The following is a 14,835-nucleotide window of genomic DNA, read 5'->3' as shown; positions in this document are numbered from 1 at the left end:
CACATGATGGGGAAAAGCACTGATACTATTCAATGCGAATCATTTGTTCATTTAATAAAAATGCTTTTTTCCCCAAGGAATTGTAGAACATCAAGTAGCTGGACGTGATTGCCTCTGCGCTCACACTCGTCTCACCCCCATGGCACTCTTGTACTTACTATGTTTCTGCATAGCACTTCTCACCTTCGAACCATCATACATTTACTTATTTATTAGTTAATCATTTGTGTTCTGTCCCCCTCACCCCCTTAGAAAGTAAGGTCCACATAGGCAAAGATTTGGGTTTGTTTTTTTCACTGATGAATTCAAAACGCCTAGGGTGATTCCTGTCACAATGTAGGGACTTAAGAAATATCATAAAGGAATGAATGAATTGACATTTCTATATTTAAGTCTCTCCAGTTAAATATGTATGTAATCTCATGAATTATTATGTTGGTTCACATGTACAGAAGTCCTGACTTGTGGCCTTGTGTGTTACTTTTTTATTTTCTACCCGTCTACCCTACTTGGCATAAAACAAAATTAATTACATAATTTCACAAAAATAATGCATTTCTTTAAACAAGCATCCTGAAAGATGTAGGTCATGCTATAAAGAGTTCTAGTAGCCTAGTGTCAAATGTCTTGGTAGAATTCAGTAGGCTGCCCTGTACACCAGAATAGATGGCATTTTTACTAAGGTACATTTCTGAGTTCTGGTGTGATACAACCATTAAAGCCCACATTAATCCAGTTGTAAGTAACAGGGGCCATATTTTGAATTGGATAAGATTAAATATATACTTTAGACATTTTTAGATAAGGGAAAAATGTTTAAAGAATAAATTAATCCCCTTGTTTCATATAAATTTTAAGAGTTGTATTAGTTTATCAGGTTATTCCTATTTCAAGATTAAATATTATAATGTATACCTGATTGTGTCAGTACATATTTTTTCAAACATACATGCTTTTGTAGATGGTCAGAAGTTCCCAAGTTTCATGAATGCCCCCACAGATTCATAGGCATTTATAGCTCGTATTTATTCTGAGAAGTAGACAACAGATTTATAGAACACAGTCTCATAAGTCATATTTTGGGGGGAATCATCTATACATATGTTACAGGCAGGGCTGGTAACACACTGGACAAAAATGTGTTGTTAAAGTATGTTCTGTGCTGTATGAAAAGTGAAGTTTATGGCTCAAATGCTTATTTGCAAGAAAACAGCTTGTCTGCAATCATTGCATTCTTTTTTTTGTACTCTGAGAAAAAAGCCTTAGCTTTTTGGTATGTCAGGTTCCTCATCCATAAAGCTGGCATATTTCTTATTATTTATCCCTAAGACATACCTTAAAAAATATTGCGATGACATATAATCACTTTTTTTCTGAAACTAAAGATGCAGTGTGAATATAAAAGAGCGGCTTGTATGGATTTTTTTTTTCTTCCTCTTTTCTGTAGTGGATGTCATTTGGAGTGCTAGCTGAAATATTTATTTTTTTAAAAAAACTCTTTAACAAGACTATCTGAATACAAATGTGTTTGTCCTATAAATGCCCAAAAGTCAAGAAATAACGAAGAATGGCTGAAATTGTCCTCCCTTCTGAAGAGGCTTTGTTCCCTGGAATTTCTCCCATTTAAATGATCTCAGTGCAGTAAGTGATAGCCAGGACTTGGCACGACTGAAGAAATTACCAAGCTTACTCTTCTGCTGACTTGCTGCAGATCATTCTAACTTCTCTTCCTGGTTATGAGTTATGATATTATGAAAGTGTTTGCGGTAAATTCCTAAGAGAGAACAAAAACTTTATCCCTTACAAAAGCAAAATGAGATTATAAAATAACAGGAAAAAAATCAAAATCGATTGTTTTTATTCTTTCTTCTTTAGTCTCTGTCCTAGTAGCCAACATTTATGATATGCTTACTGTATGCCTAACTCTGTTATAAGACCCTTGTTCATGTTAACTATCATAATCCTCATACGACATCCTATGAAGTAAGTTCTGTTATCTTCATTCTGTAAATAACAAAACAGAATCATGGAAATATTAGCTAACTTGCCCATGTCACTTGTTTAGGAAACACTGAATCTGAGTTTTAAACAAACTTTTCTCCTTGTAGTCTAGTTCATTGTACACAGTTGCAAAAACATATAACAATTCTTGACTTTTCAAACTATAGAGGGAACTGCATATAGTTGATTTTTGTTTGTTTTATTGTTTACAATATTTGAGAAGGAAAGATAAGTTAAAAAAAAAACAAACCACCAAACTTTTTATTAATTTAATTTGTTTTTTTAGAGACAGGGTCTTTCTTGTCACCCAAACTGGACTGCAGTGGCATGAGCATAGTTCACTGCACCCTTAACTTTCTGGGCTCAAGCAATCCTCCCACCTCAGCCTCCCTAGTGTCTGGGACTACAGATACCTGCTTCCATACTCTGCTAGTTTTTGTATCTTTTGTAGAGATGGGGGTTCTTTGTTGCTCAGCTTGGTTTCAAATTCCCTGGCCTCAAGCAATCCCCAGCCTTGGCCTCTCGAAGTTCTGGTATTAGAGATATTAGCCACTGCACCCAGCTTCAATCTTTAAAATATTCTATATTCTTTATATTTACAAACCACAGTAAGAGATGCTTAGCATAATAATATTTTTCTTCATTTTTAAAAATTCCAGCAAAAAATCAGATACTCTATTCCTGGAAAAGAAAACCATAGCTAACATTTCAGGGTTCTATGGCATTATGTCAGGCATTTTTCACTTCTAATAAATGCCCAAAGCTCTGAAGGCTAATCTAGTTCTTCCAAAATATGCTTCACTGGTTGGTTCACAGCAGTTATTTCCTGTTAACAGAGAGATTTGGTGATTTAAGCATAAATTCTACTCTGCTATGACAACATAATTAGCTCTTTCCATCATTATTGGAAGAAAGATACATTTTTCCCCCCTTTGAGAACACAGTATTATTATTTTGAGTGACCATGAAATTATTTGCTAGAGGAGCACTTTGAAAATATATTAAAAGTTTAAAAAAAAAATTAGGATGTGTTCATCACCATTGTTCATTGAGTGTGTAAAAGAATTAACTGAAAAGCACTTGAAAGTATGAAAATGTGAATCATAGTACAGCAGCTGTATTTGCTTAATGCAGGGTCAGGCCTAGGTCAGAAAGTGAATACGTTGGCCAGCAGCAGATAACAACATGAAGCTCTTCTAAGTACAGAATTTCCAAAGATCAAGAGCCATTTTGTCAAGAGCCACCAGTTCAATTTGGGAAGCAAGAAGTTTATTTCTGATATTTGGAGTTCGGCTTCTCAGTAAAATTTAAAGAAATAAATATCAGTACAACCATCAACTCTGTGAACACTTGACAGCAATGCTACTTTGGGGGCTGAATGAAGTAGGTATGTAAATGAGTACATTGATAGAGGACTCTTTATGTAACTGCACTGTCCTAGGTTTGTTATGTATGTTACCTTTTAAAATCTTCACAGTAATCCTATACAATATGTACTAGAATTGTCTTCATTTTATGGATGAAGAAATGAATACATAGCAACCTCAGTTAAGTACAGAACTAGCATTAAACTATGGCAGAGCAGATCCAGGCTCCATGCTTGTAACAACCACAGTAGGATAATGACCCCCAAAGGCATCAGGTCCTAATCTCTGGAATTTGTAAATTTTACCTTATGTGGAAAAAGCATCTTTGCAGATTTGGTTAAGGATCTTGAGATGGAGAGATTTTCCTAGATTGCCCAGGTGGGCTTTAAAGGTCATCACAAATGCCTTGTAAGAGAAGGACAAAGGGAGATTGACACAGATTGAAGAAGAGAATGCAGTGTAACCACAGAGGTAGAGACTAGAGGGATGTAACCACAAGCCAAGGAATGCCATCAGTCACTGGAATCTGGGAGAGGCAAGTCATGATCTCTCCCTAGGAACCTCCAGAGGGAGCGCATAGTCCTGCTGTCCCTTTGATTATGGCTCAGTGAAACTGATTTCAAATATTTGGCCTTTAGAACTGCAAGTGAATATATTTCTGTTATTTTAAGTTTGTGGAAATTTCCACTGGAAACACAATGGCTATGTGGCATCCATTTTCCAGCAAATTCACATCATGGAGTAACCCACTTCTAAATAGCTGGTGAGCTTAAACAAGTGAGTTAGCCTCTCACAGTTCTAGTTATATAATCTGTAAAGTGAGGGAGTTGGACTTTGTGACTTGTAAGACATTTTATAGTTATACATCATAACGGAAATTGTTTCCAGGCCTTCAGCAAAGGGAATTGCCAGATTATTTTGGGAATTGAATTTAACTCAGCATTTACTAAGGAGCTACTATGTACTCAGCACAAAACACCAAGATTTATTTGATCTCAAATAATTTTTAAAATTTTAAAATGTAGCACTCAAGGCTGGGATTAAGTTTGTTTTTTGAAGTAAAACTAAGCAGTGACATGATATCAAATAGAAACATGGCCATAACTGTGCAGAGACACATTCCATATCAGGAGTTTCTGTGCAGTGAACTCTAGGCTGAGGATGCAAATTCATTGCATCTTGCCTGTTAACTCTTGCTCCGCTGTGGCCTCCCAGAGTCCTGTGTTGCAGCAGATCCTGAAGCTAAATCCAGACTCTGGAGAAAATATCATGGTCAATTAGGTATAGACACATGAGCTGGAAAGGAATGCAGTGGTTCCAAATGTTTGCCATTCCTACTCTAAAGCACAATAATTAAGATCATAACCACTCTTAACAGTTTCCTGCTGTACCTGAAAGAGCTTCAGGTTTTTCTTCAAAGCAATTGTAGAAATGACAACATTGGTTCCAAAAAGAATGTAGGGACATTTTAATCTAAGTAATCATCAAGAATTACAGAAATGACTGCAAAGTGTCTTTTCAGCCATCAAGACACTTTTTCTTTTCCTAACTCAGGCGCTATTGGTTTACATTTATTAAAAATGTCAACTAATCTTCTGACGTGCCCACATTTATTGCCTAACATTCCTTCTGAAAGTAGGTAAAGGAATATAAGTGAATAATTATAAAATACTAATTTATGAAACGTTATGTATGCAACCTACTAACAAAAACAGCTTTACTCACCAATGTCTCTTGTTGGCTTTCTTAGTTAAGTGTCTGAAAGTCAGAAGCAAAAGGTTCTGGGGATTTTCTCTGAGGTGAGAGAGAGGCCACAAGAAATATTAACGTAACTTGACACTTTCAGCATTGAACTTTCTGGACCATTGGTCTCAAAGTAGCAGTCCACAGGCCCAATATGGCATCCCACCTTTTTGGTTTAGTCCTCAAAATGTTGGCCCACACAAGTATTTTGATAAAGTTTTAAGTAGCTGACAACATATACAGTTAGGAAAAAAAAATCTCATAAAAATCCACATTACCAACTTCTGTTAGTCATCAAATATGGGGTCTGTAGCCCATTGAACCTGCACTGCTATTGGCAACAGGCAGCCAGAGCTAAGTAACAAGAGTAAAGAGGAAGCTGATTGATTGGTTTTGTACCCATGTCTCCATTAACAGTTAGAAAATAAAAGACAACCCAGGTAGGTGTCATGTTTCAAGAAAAAAAAAATCTTATGCCTAGCTTTCTCCCATTTGTTACCTGTATGGCCTCTGGAGACATATGAAACTCAAGTCCTGTGCTAGACAATGTCAACCATCAGCTAGTACAAAAGTGAGCTCTGGGACACTGTGGAAACACCAACAGGGACACACTGTAAACCAGGCTTTTAGAGCCACAATGCAGAAACAGATCTGCATGGCTCCCCACAGCCTCCTACAGTGTCCACATTGCCATACATATCTTGGTGTTCCATAATCAATGAATCAATTCATCAACCAGTGCTTCTCAGATTTTAATGCTGTGCAGAAAACACACCTGTGGAGTTTGTTAAAACTGTAGATTCTCAGGGCCCAACCTGAGTGTGGAATCTGCATTTTAATCAAGCACAGCAGGGTAATAGCTGCATATCTCTTTACGAAACATCACCTTCAAGTATTGGCCCTCCCAATTGCTTTGTCTCATTGGTTATGTTTATTTTGATTAGTAGTGATAACAGTAAATGTATAGCCTAATAAAATTTATTAATATTTTGGGGGAAAAGTAGAGTGGGGGATTATTATCTTTTGGGCACTTACTATATGCTAGGCATGTGCTTAGAATTTTATAGGTGACCCTTCCTATATAACCCTGTGAAATTATACCCATTTATCAGCTGATGAAGTAACTAAGGCAGGAAGAGGCTAAGCAATGTGCTCAAGGTTAAATGGGTAGTCAAGTGGCAGAGTCAGGACCTAAACCCAGGATTGTGTATGCCAAAACCTTGCTCTCAGCCACAGTGTTAGCCTACCCCGTGGCTTTCAGACCTTTTTGACTTACAATAAAAAATAGGTTGATATCATGATCTACTAGACACATACCCACATCCTTACACACAGAGACATATGAATGTACATACACACACACATCTATAAGACTATGTATATCTTGATAACTTTTGTTTATTCAGTTTCATACTTTTTAATGCTAAGTTTTAATCCACTGAATAGATTTTATAACCCTCTTAAGGGTCATGACACTCAGTTTGAAAAACAGCAATAAACCTGAAATTCCAAAAGAACAATAAGGAATATTAGATACTATAGTTTATGGACCGTATGGCCAAGGTGTGTGTGTGAGCATGATGTGTACAAAATTTTTGCAGATGAGTAATCACTTCTCATTCCAGAACTCTCTGGGTAATAATAAATGTAATTATAACAATTTATTACATATGTTGTGCTTTATAATTTTCCAAACTTTTCAGATTCATTATCTATTTTAATATTCACAAAACCTGATGAAGTCTAAAAAACAACAACAGTAATAATGTAACATATCACTTATATCTTATTCTGTGGAATTTAAGGATTTAGGTTTCCACTAGGATAGTCTGCTGAAATATACCCATTGAAGAATTACTTACTTCATAATATCGGTCTATCACATCACCAATATTTTGTTTTCTTAAAAAAAGTTATTCTATGCTTAATGATGGATAGAAAAAAATAAAAAATATTTTATTCTAATAAATCTTTCTGCATAATGAAGTACCTTTGGTGAGATAATACATATTTTTAATAAATGTAAATCATTTTTAAATTGGAATAAAAACATGCTTATCTTCTTCAAGGCAATAGTATCCACCACCTGCCCGCTTAGCTACCACAGGGAGATCTTTTTGCTGATATTTTGTCCTAGTCTTCTAAAATCAGCAGGGCTCAAAGGTGGAGAGGTGTTAGTATGACCCATGATACTAGAGCCTCCACTTTCCTATTATAGGCATCACTGATTGTTTTCAGACAGTAACAGGCAGAGGTGCTCAAGAAATGGCACTGGGAAGAGACAGGATGTTCTGCCCCTTTTGTAAATATGCACGTTGACATGATGGGCTTCCTTCCACACTGTTTTGGGTAGGCATTTCCCTCCCCTATCCTCTCTGTCCTATGGGTACAGTTGCCAAAATAATTCTTAGTGCATTTACAATCACCGGGGCCTGAATTTTCTTCTGCTTTTGTGGAGTATATTATATTACTCTCCAGGATTTATACAAAGAATTTGCTAATTTTTTAAAATATTAAATTTCTGTAACTCACTTCTCTCCCTAGTTTCTAACTCTTACACACACCTGTAGATCCAAGTGTCCAAAAAGTTCTGTGAAAGTTGTTCTGAGGGGAATATTATAAGCTGTTGTCTTCAAAGATGTATCAACTCCTTGACTTTTGAAACAATTTCTTCTATTATTTCTCTTGGACACATATTTGCAACCAAGAAGTACCTGATTCCACAAAGGATAAGCTTTCCCCCCTAAAATGTATATTTAAAATCTTAGTCTGTTCAGTAATAGGTCCTTACAGCAAAAGCATCTTTCAGAATTATCTAGTAATTCATTTTCATTTCGTAAATATGGAAAATGGAGGCCAGAAAATCTATCTCCCAGTGAGTCTTCTTTTCTGCTAACCACATTGTCAAAAAGCAGAGCTAATGTTTGCAGAATGCCATGAATTCATGTATTCTGTATCACAGCTAATTTGTAACCACAGTATATTGTGCAAAAAAAAATCATTGAAAGCATCAAAATTCTACCCCCAATAAATGAGACTCTGTGTGCACATGTGTGTGTCCAAAGGAACTTTCTTTGGTTATGTATAAATGGAAAATAGAAATCTATATTGTTTCAGGTCTGATTCTACATCTGCTAATTGGATTTCAGTGTATGGATTTAGTAAGCCAATATTCATGTTCTTAAGTAAACATCTCTCTGAATGCATACATATGACGATAGCTTTTAATTGGCAGAATCAATGACTAAGATGCATATCAAGTTGAATTTGCGAAAGTAATCTAGGTTATTAATGAAAGCACTTCATACTTATTTTAGTAATAGTCTTATAACTAATGGAAAGAAAGCAGAATGTAGAATCCTAAAGGTCTTCCAAGGGCAGAAATTCGTCTTTTTTTTTTCTGACAGGAATGGCGACATTATTCTGAACCATTCTGTTTTACATCTAATTCCTAGCTGACAAGTGTCCGTTTTTCATTCTTATTCATTCGTCACCTTTGTGTTCACTCTGCCTGCAAGGCAACCGGCCTGCCTTCTATCACATCTCTCCAAATGATGAAAGATATGCTTAAAATCTTATCTACCCTCCCCTCACAGAGTAGCGAGGAGGTGTGCTGAAATGAGCGGCTTCCGTGCTGCACGGCCGCGATATACCCTGTGCTCATTACACAATCTGAAAGCCAGAGAGGTTTTACGGCAGGAATTAGAAGTGTTTTTCAGGAAAAAGTATTGCCTTGTGGGGGGTTAAGTGTGAGATCATTCTAGAAATTAGATAAAATTTATATAGAGCTTAAAGCCAACCCCTTAAAATAATTCTGTGGTATTGAATGATGGTTTATTAAGCCTGTCTCTGGAAGTAGATGCCTGTATCCATCGCCATTCTCAATTAGGAAACAAACGTCTACATAAAATACGCCTTCCTATGGCAAGAATTAGAAAACTGTGCCAAAAATTGGACCATATTCTGAGAATTACAGCATGCTGCACTCAAACCCGTTGCCCGTTAGTGGTGCTACTAACTTCTGTCACCTTAAAATTTTGGAAAAGAGTAGTAGATACCGTTGGGACTCAGAAAACAATACCCCAAAATGAAGGCCCCGGAAGCAAAAGTTTTTCTCTGACCTTCTCCTGCCCTCCTGTCTCTCAGTCCCTTCTTCCCCAAGGCCAGCTATGGAAAAGACAATCCCTCTTTCCCCTAGGCGAGTCATAGAAACCCCCTTAGTCCAAAACCAGCCACAAAACTGAAAAACATTATTCTAAATTTCCAACCTCCTTTTTGTGTAAAAAGTGACCATAAAAAATTCATCTAACCTACCTTGTGTGATCATAGGTCATCAGACCCCCATTCCAGAGAGGGCCCTGCCTGACACCCAGGAGAAGGAAGGAATGAATGCTCAGAGAGGCCAGGAAGAATCCAGACCCACAGTCTTGCCGGGTCTCTCCACTCAGTCTATTAACATTAGGTCAGATCTTTTTTGTCCAATCATATTTCTACACACTGTCCAGTTTTTGTTGAGTGGAAGCATCAAAATGGGCAATTATCCCTGGATCTTTATGTCTTCATTCCAAAGGCTCCCATGTGTACATGTTAAGTAAAATTTGTCTGTCTTCTCTCCAAATAATCTGCCTTTTGTGACTTAGTTGGTTTTCCACTGAACCTTCAGAGGGCAAAGGAGAACTTTTCCCTCTGCTCCCACAGTACCCAGAATGGTCATTTCCCCACTTCCTGGCCACTCCTCATCACAGCTTGGCTTCTGCTCCCCCTCACTCCTAAACTTCCCAGACCAATGATTTCTCTCCTGTGAGTGCTTCTGAGTCCTTCACTGCATTTCTCCTATTGACCTCCCCACTTTTTAAAACTTTATTTTCCTCTTGGATGCTCTGACACTAACTTCCTTGGGTTTTCTCCTACCGCTTTTTTCACGCTATATCATTGGATGACAGCTTTTCCTCTTGAATGTCACTGTCCTCTTTTTTTTTTATGCTGTAGTCTCCCCCTGGTGATGCCATCCATTTCCAGTGCTTCAGCAATTGCCTAGTTGGCGAAGCACAAGAAATCCTACCAGGCCTTCTTTTCCAAGCTCTAGACCTGTGGTTCTCAACTGGGGCGGGGGGGGGGGGGGCGGGTGACTTTTCCCTTTAGGGGACATCTGGCATTGTCTGAAGGCACTATTTTGTTAAGGTTGGGATGGGGTTCTAGTGGCATCTAGCAGGTAGAGTCTGGGGATGTTGCTAAGCATCCTGCTATGCAAAGAACAATTACCACAAGGAATTACCCAGTCCCCAAAATTAATAGGGTTAAGGTTTAGGAACCATGATCTGGACTACTAGACTTTTCAGTTTGAATGTTTCACAGATATGCCAAACCTAACATGTACCAATATGAATTTATCTTTCTCTCTGCTTCCCTGCCCAACTTGATACTCAGTGTTCATACCAAGTTAACAATGCAGTAGCTAAGAATATAACATTATTCTTGCCTTCTGGCACTCTCCAAATACCTACATCTTCTTCAAGGTATGATCTATTTATTTCTAGAATTACTTCCTCCTCTTCCTGTCCACTACACTAGCTGAGTTCAGGACCCCATCATCCCTCATGGTTTATTCAAATGAGTCCCTAACTAACTTCGGGCTCCTCACCACCGCCTCCCTCCATCAGTCACTCTGATGGATACTCTTGGTCTCTGACCTCACTCCTTTGAAGGTTTGCCATTCCATAGCATGACAGAAAGGCTTTTCATAAGCACACCTCAGCTTACCTTTCTAGTTTTCTTTCTGTGTCTTGTACATCTTCATCCAAAGTACCTAATAAAATGTCTACCATATGGAGAAAATGAATAAATGTTAAATGAAATTGCTCTAGTTAAATACATATATGCCTTTTTCTTGTTCTTAGCCCTCATTTTGTGATATCTTGGTTAATTTAAATTAGAGTGAGTCCGTATGTTATTTAATTTGAGAACTCATTCCAGTTATTATGTCTTTGCCCAACCCCACATCAGGCAGAATTTCCTCAGAATTATTTTTTACAAACAAGATAAATCTTGTCAAGAACATTTTAGCCCATAAATGATATTCACTGCTGCTCTTTTTATTGGTATCTGGTGTTTCATCAAATTTTATCTCAGTGCAGATAAAAAAAACAAGAGAAGTCACCACATCAGAAGAGAAAATTTTTAATGTTTCCATTGGAAGAATACGAATTAACCAAAAGAGATGTCAGGGGGATGTGTGGGGTGGCAAAATGTAGAAAATCTGTATCAGCAGGTTCTAAGGCAGCCATTGATTATTATGCTGTGATGCTCCAGGTAATTTGGTCAACATGTGTTTTGGATGTAAGACAATGGCATGGTTTAGATAACTTTAAAGTTACGATAACTCTGTGGATTCCAAATGTTCATTTCTTTTTGTCATTGTTGTTGCTGAGATGAGGTCTCACTCTTTCACCCAGCCTGGAGTAAAGTGGTGCAATCTCAGCTCACTGCAACCTCTGCCTCCTGGGTTCAAGCAATTCTTATCCCTCAGCTTCCCAAGTAGCTGGGACAACAGTCGCACACCACAATGCCCAGCTAATTTTTGTATTTTTAGTAGAGACTGGGTTTCGCCATGTTGGCCAGACTGGTCTCAAACTTCTGACCTCAGGTGATTCACCTGCCTTGGCTTCCCAAATTACTGGGATTATAGGCATAAGCCACTGTGCGTGGCCCCAAATGTTCATTTCTACAATATACTCAATGTCTTGACAATCAAATTAGAAGCATTTTTCTGATAGAAATTCTGTCACATTTGGAGGTCTCTTGTCTTGCCTCAGACCCTCATAGATCTATAATTTTCTCACAACCCTTATAATCTTGAGGGTTTTCTTCTGCCGAGAATTTCAACAATACGGCACATGTGTAACAATGCAGTGTTTTCTTAGTGCATTTTTCCAGGTGCTTTCTGGTAGAGCTCTATTAGGGATATACTTCAGAGCAGGGGTCCCAACCCCTGGGCTGAGAACTGGTACTGGTCCGTGGTCTGTTAGGAGCTGGTCGCACAGCAGGAGGTGAGTGGCAGGCTAGTGAGCATTAGGGTAACACCTGAGCTCTGCCTCCTGTCAGATCAGTGGCAGCATTAGCTTCTCATAGGAGCATGAACCCTATGTGAACTACGGATGCGAAGGATCTAGGTTGCACACTCCTTATGAGAATCAAACTAAGGTCTGATGATCTGAGGTGGAACAGTTTCATCCCAAAGCCATCCCCACCACGCCCCACCCCAACGGTCAGTGGAAAAACTATCTTCCATGAAACCAGTCCCTAGTGTCGAAAAGGTTGGGGACCACTGCTCTAGGGTCTTCAGGTTTCCACTCATTAGTTCAATCCACTGCAATGCTGCTTTCAGATTCTTACATCTTTATCAGGGACCTGGGATGACAGAACAGAGGCATTAATTTTTTATTAAAATTCACTGGGTACAATTCTAATAACTTTTTATTGAAAGGAACTGAACCGTACATGCATGAAATAAAATTTTTGTAGACTTTTAAAAAAATGCTGCTTCAAAATTCTATGACTAAATTAATTTTTTAACTTTAGAAATTAGATTAAATGTATACAGAGTTTAAAGCCAAACCATTAAAACAAAATAATTATATGGTATTCAGTGATTATTTAGTTAAACCCATCTCTTGAAGTATGTGCCTCTGATGTGTTTAAAATGACAAACTGGCTTCTAACATTTCTGTGCCCATCTAACAACAGTTTGTAAAACTCAGCTGCATATCCCTATGTCAACTATAACTAGATAAATACATAATTAGGTACCTGGGATATCTGAGCAGAAATGACTAGGCTTCCAATTGCTGAATGGCCATATGATTAAATGTAGTGATATCTTGGGACTCTTCTCCATTCTCTTTTCTCTGCCTTGTACTTGAGGCTCCTGAAGAAGTTATGTTTCTTCCTTACAGATTCCAGCATTCTGTTTTCCACTTTGTTTTATTATTATTATTATTATTATTATACTTTAAGTTCTAGGGTACATGTGCACAATGTGCAGGTTTGTTACATATGTATACATGTGCCATGTTGGTGTGCTGCACCCATTAACTCATCATTTACATTAGAGCTATACCTGTTTTCCACTTTGAAACGGAAACTCACCTAGAGTATTCATCGAAAGATTCCAGAGTTACTGGAGCTTCAATAGTATCCATTGTGAGAAAAGAGGAAAATATGTATATACATAAGGGAGTCTGTAGAAGAATCAAGAGAATGGAGTTTTTTTGACGCTGTGATCATCATAATTGATGGATTAAAAAAATACTAATGAAAAGCAATTAATGAACTTTATTAATTGTTAAAATAAGGACTGCCAAAGGCTTCCATTGAAGTTTAAAGTAGGAACAGTTCATAGCCTCTGAATTTCACAATTTCTTCCACATAATATAGCCACCAGATTTAGTAAAGTACTAATAACATGTGGTTAAACAAAAATGTAAGTCCAGGCACCGTGGCTCACACCTATAGATCCAGCACTTTGGGAGGCTGAGGCGGGAGGACCACTTGAAGTTAGGAGTTTGAAACCAGCCTGGGAAACATAGTGAGACTCTATCTCTACAAAAAAAAATAAAAAATAAAAAAAATAGCCAAGCATGCTAGCATGCACCTGTAGTCCCAGTCACTCAGGAGGCTGAGGCAGGAGGATCGCTTGAGCCCAGGAGTTCAAAACTGCAGTGAGCTATGATCACACCACTGCACTCCAGCCTGGGACATGGAGTGAAATCCTGTCTCAAACAAACAAACCAGAAAAAGCACAGATAAAATACTAAGTCAGAAAATTTTTTGTACTCTCTGTAAATGAATAAATGTTATTTAGTTAGTTTTGACATGTATTTTGTCACTTTTACGTTCCAGATCTACGGAAGACATTTGAGCAGGAACCCCTAGGAAAGGAAGTGTCTTTGGAACAGGAAGTCTTACTCCAGTGTCGACCACCTGAAGGGATCCCAGTGGCTGAGGTGAATAACAACAGTTCTTTGCATTTAGCAATTGGCACTAAGTTATTCTAACAGGGGCCTAATCCCTGGCTAATGGTGCAGTGAATTAGGGTATGGCATGATGAATGGTTGGTAATGGAGTCCTAACTGCCTGCTGCTGGCAAAATAGATTGATCGGGAACTGATTAATGACTTGGGAGTCAATTAGAATGCCCCATTGGACAAAGCCACGGGCAGCTTGGTTTAATTTTGTCATTCTCTTTCAAGAAATCAGAAATACTGCTTTATTTTATCTGGCACTTATCACAGAGAGAGATGGTATGACTTAACAATGTGCCATCAATTTTATTATTGTTCTTGCTGATATGCGAAAAATGTGAGTGTAAGAAGACAGTGTGTTTTTCTGTGTCTGTGAACCTGTTCACCTAACATATGTATTTTCCATTCCATGATGTAGTCATAGACATACCTAAAAGCCATGCCCACACACCTTGCATAAAAACATGTTTTAGGAGTAACAGGTGTCAATTAGTTTCATCCTATAAGCTTTTGATCAAGTCCTTCATTTTCCATTTTTTGTTTCTGCTAGAACAAAGCCTACTGGTTGCTAATGAAGTATTACAAATCAGATGCATACCATGACTTTTCATTAGCACCACACAATACAATGCCCTTTGAAAATATCTCTCTTTGGGGAAGAGGACTCGGACCCAGAAGAGACTGCAAGCACTCACCATCATCTT

The 14,835-nt window shown here is 37.9% G+C and overlaps 1 protein-coding gene across 2 annotated transcripts in view; it reads left to right on the top strand.

The window, feature by feature from the left end:
• Positions 1–14,835, top strand: part of UNC5C (unc-5 homolog C (C. elegans)) — a 398,784-nt gene that overhangs the window by 267,171 nt on the left and 116,778 nt on the right. For both annotated transcript variants that reach the window (XM_011994210.1, XM_011994209.1), the window contains exon 4: positions 14,010–14,113. In XM_011994210.1, the coding sequence (XP_011849600.1) occupies positions 14,010–14,113 (104 nt within the window). The remainder of the gene's footprint in view (positions 1–14,009; positions 14,114–14,835) is intronic.

Source organism: Mandrillus leucophaeus, unplaced genomic scaffold (genome assembly GCF_000951045.1).
Source record: "Mandrillus leucophaeus isolate KB7577 unplaced genomic scaffold, Mleu.le_1.0 Scaffold447, whole genome shotgun sequence".
NCBI classification, from domain to species: domain Eukaryota; kingdom Metazoa; phylum Chordata; class Mammalia; order Primates; family Cercopithecidae; genus Mandrillus; species Mandrillus leucophaeus.
Note: the sequence above shows the minus strand (reverse complement) of the source record. Positions and strands in the feature narration are given on the sequence as shown.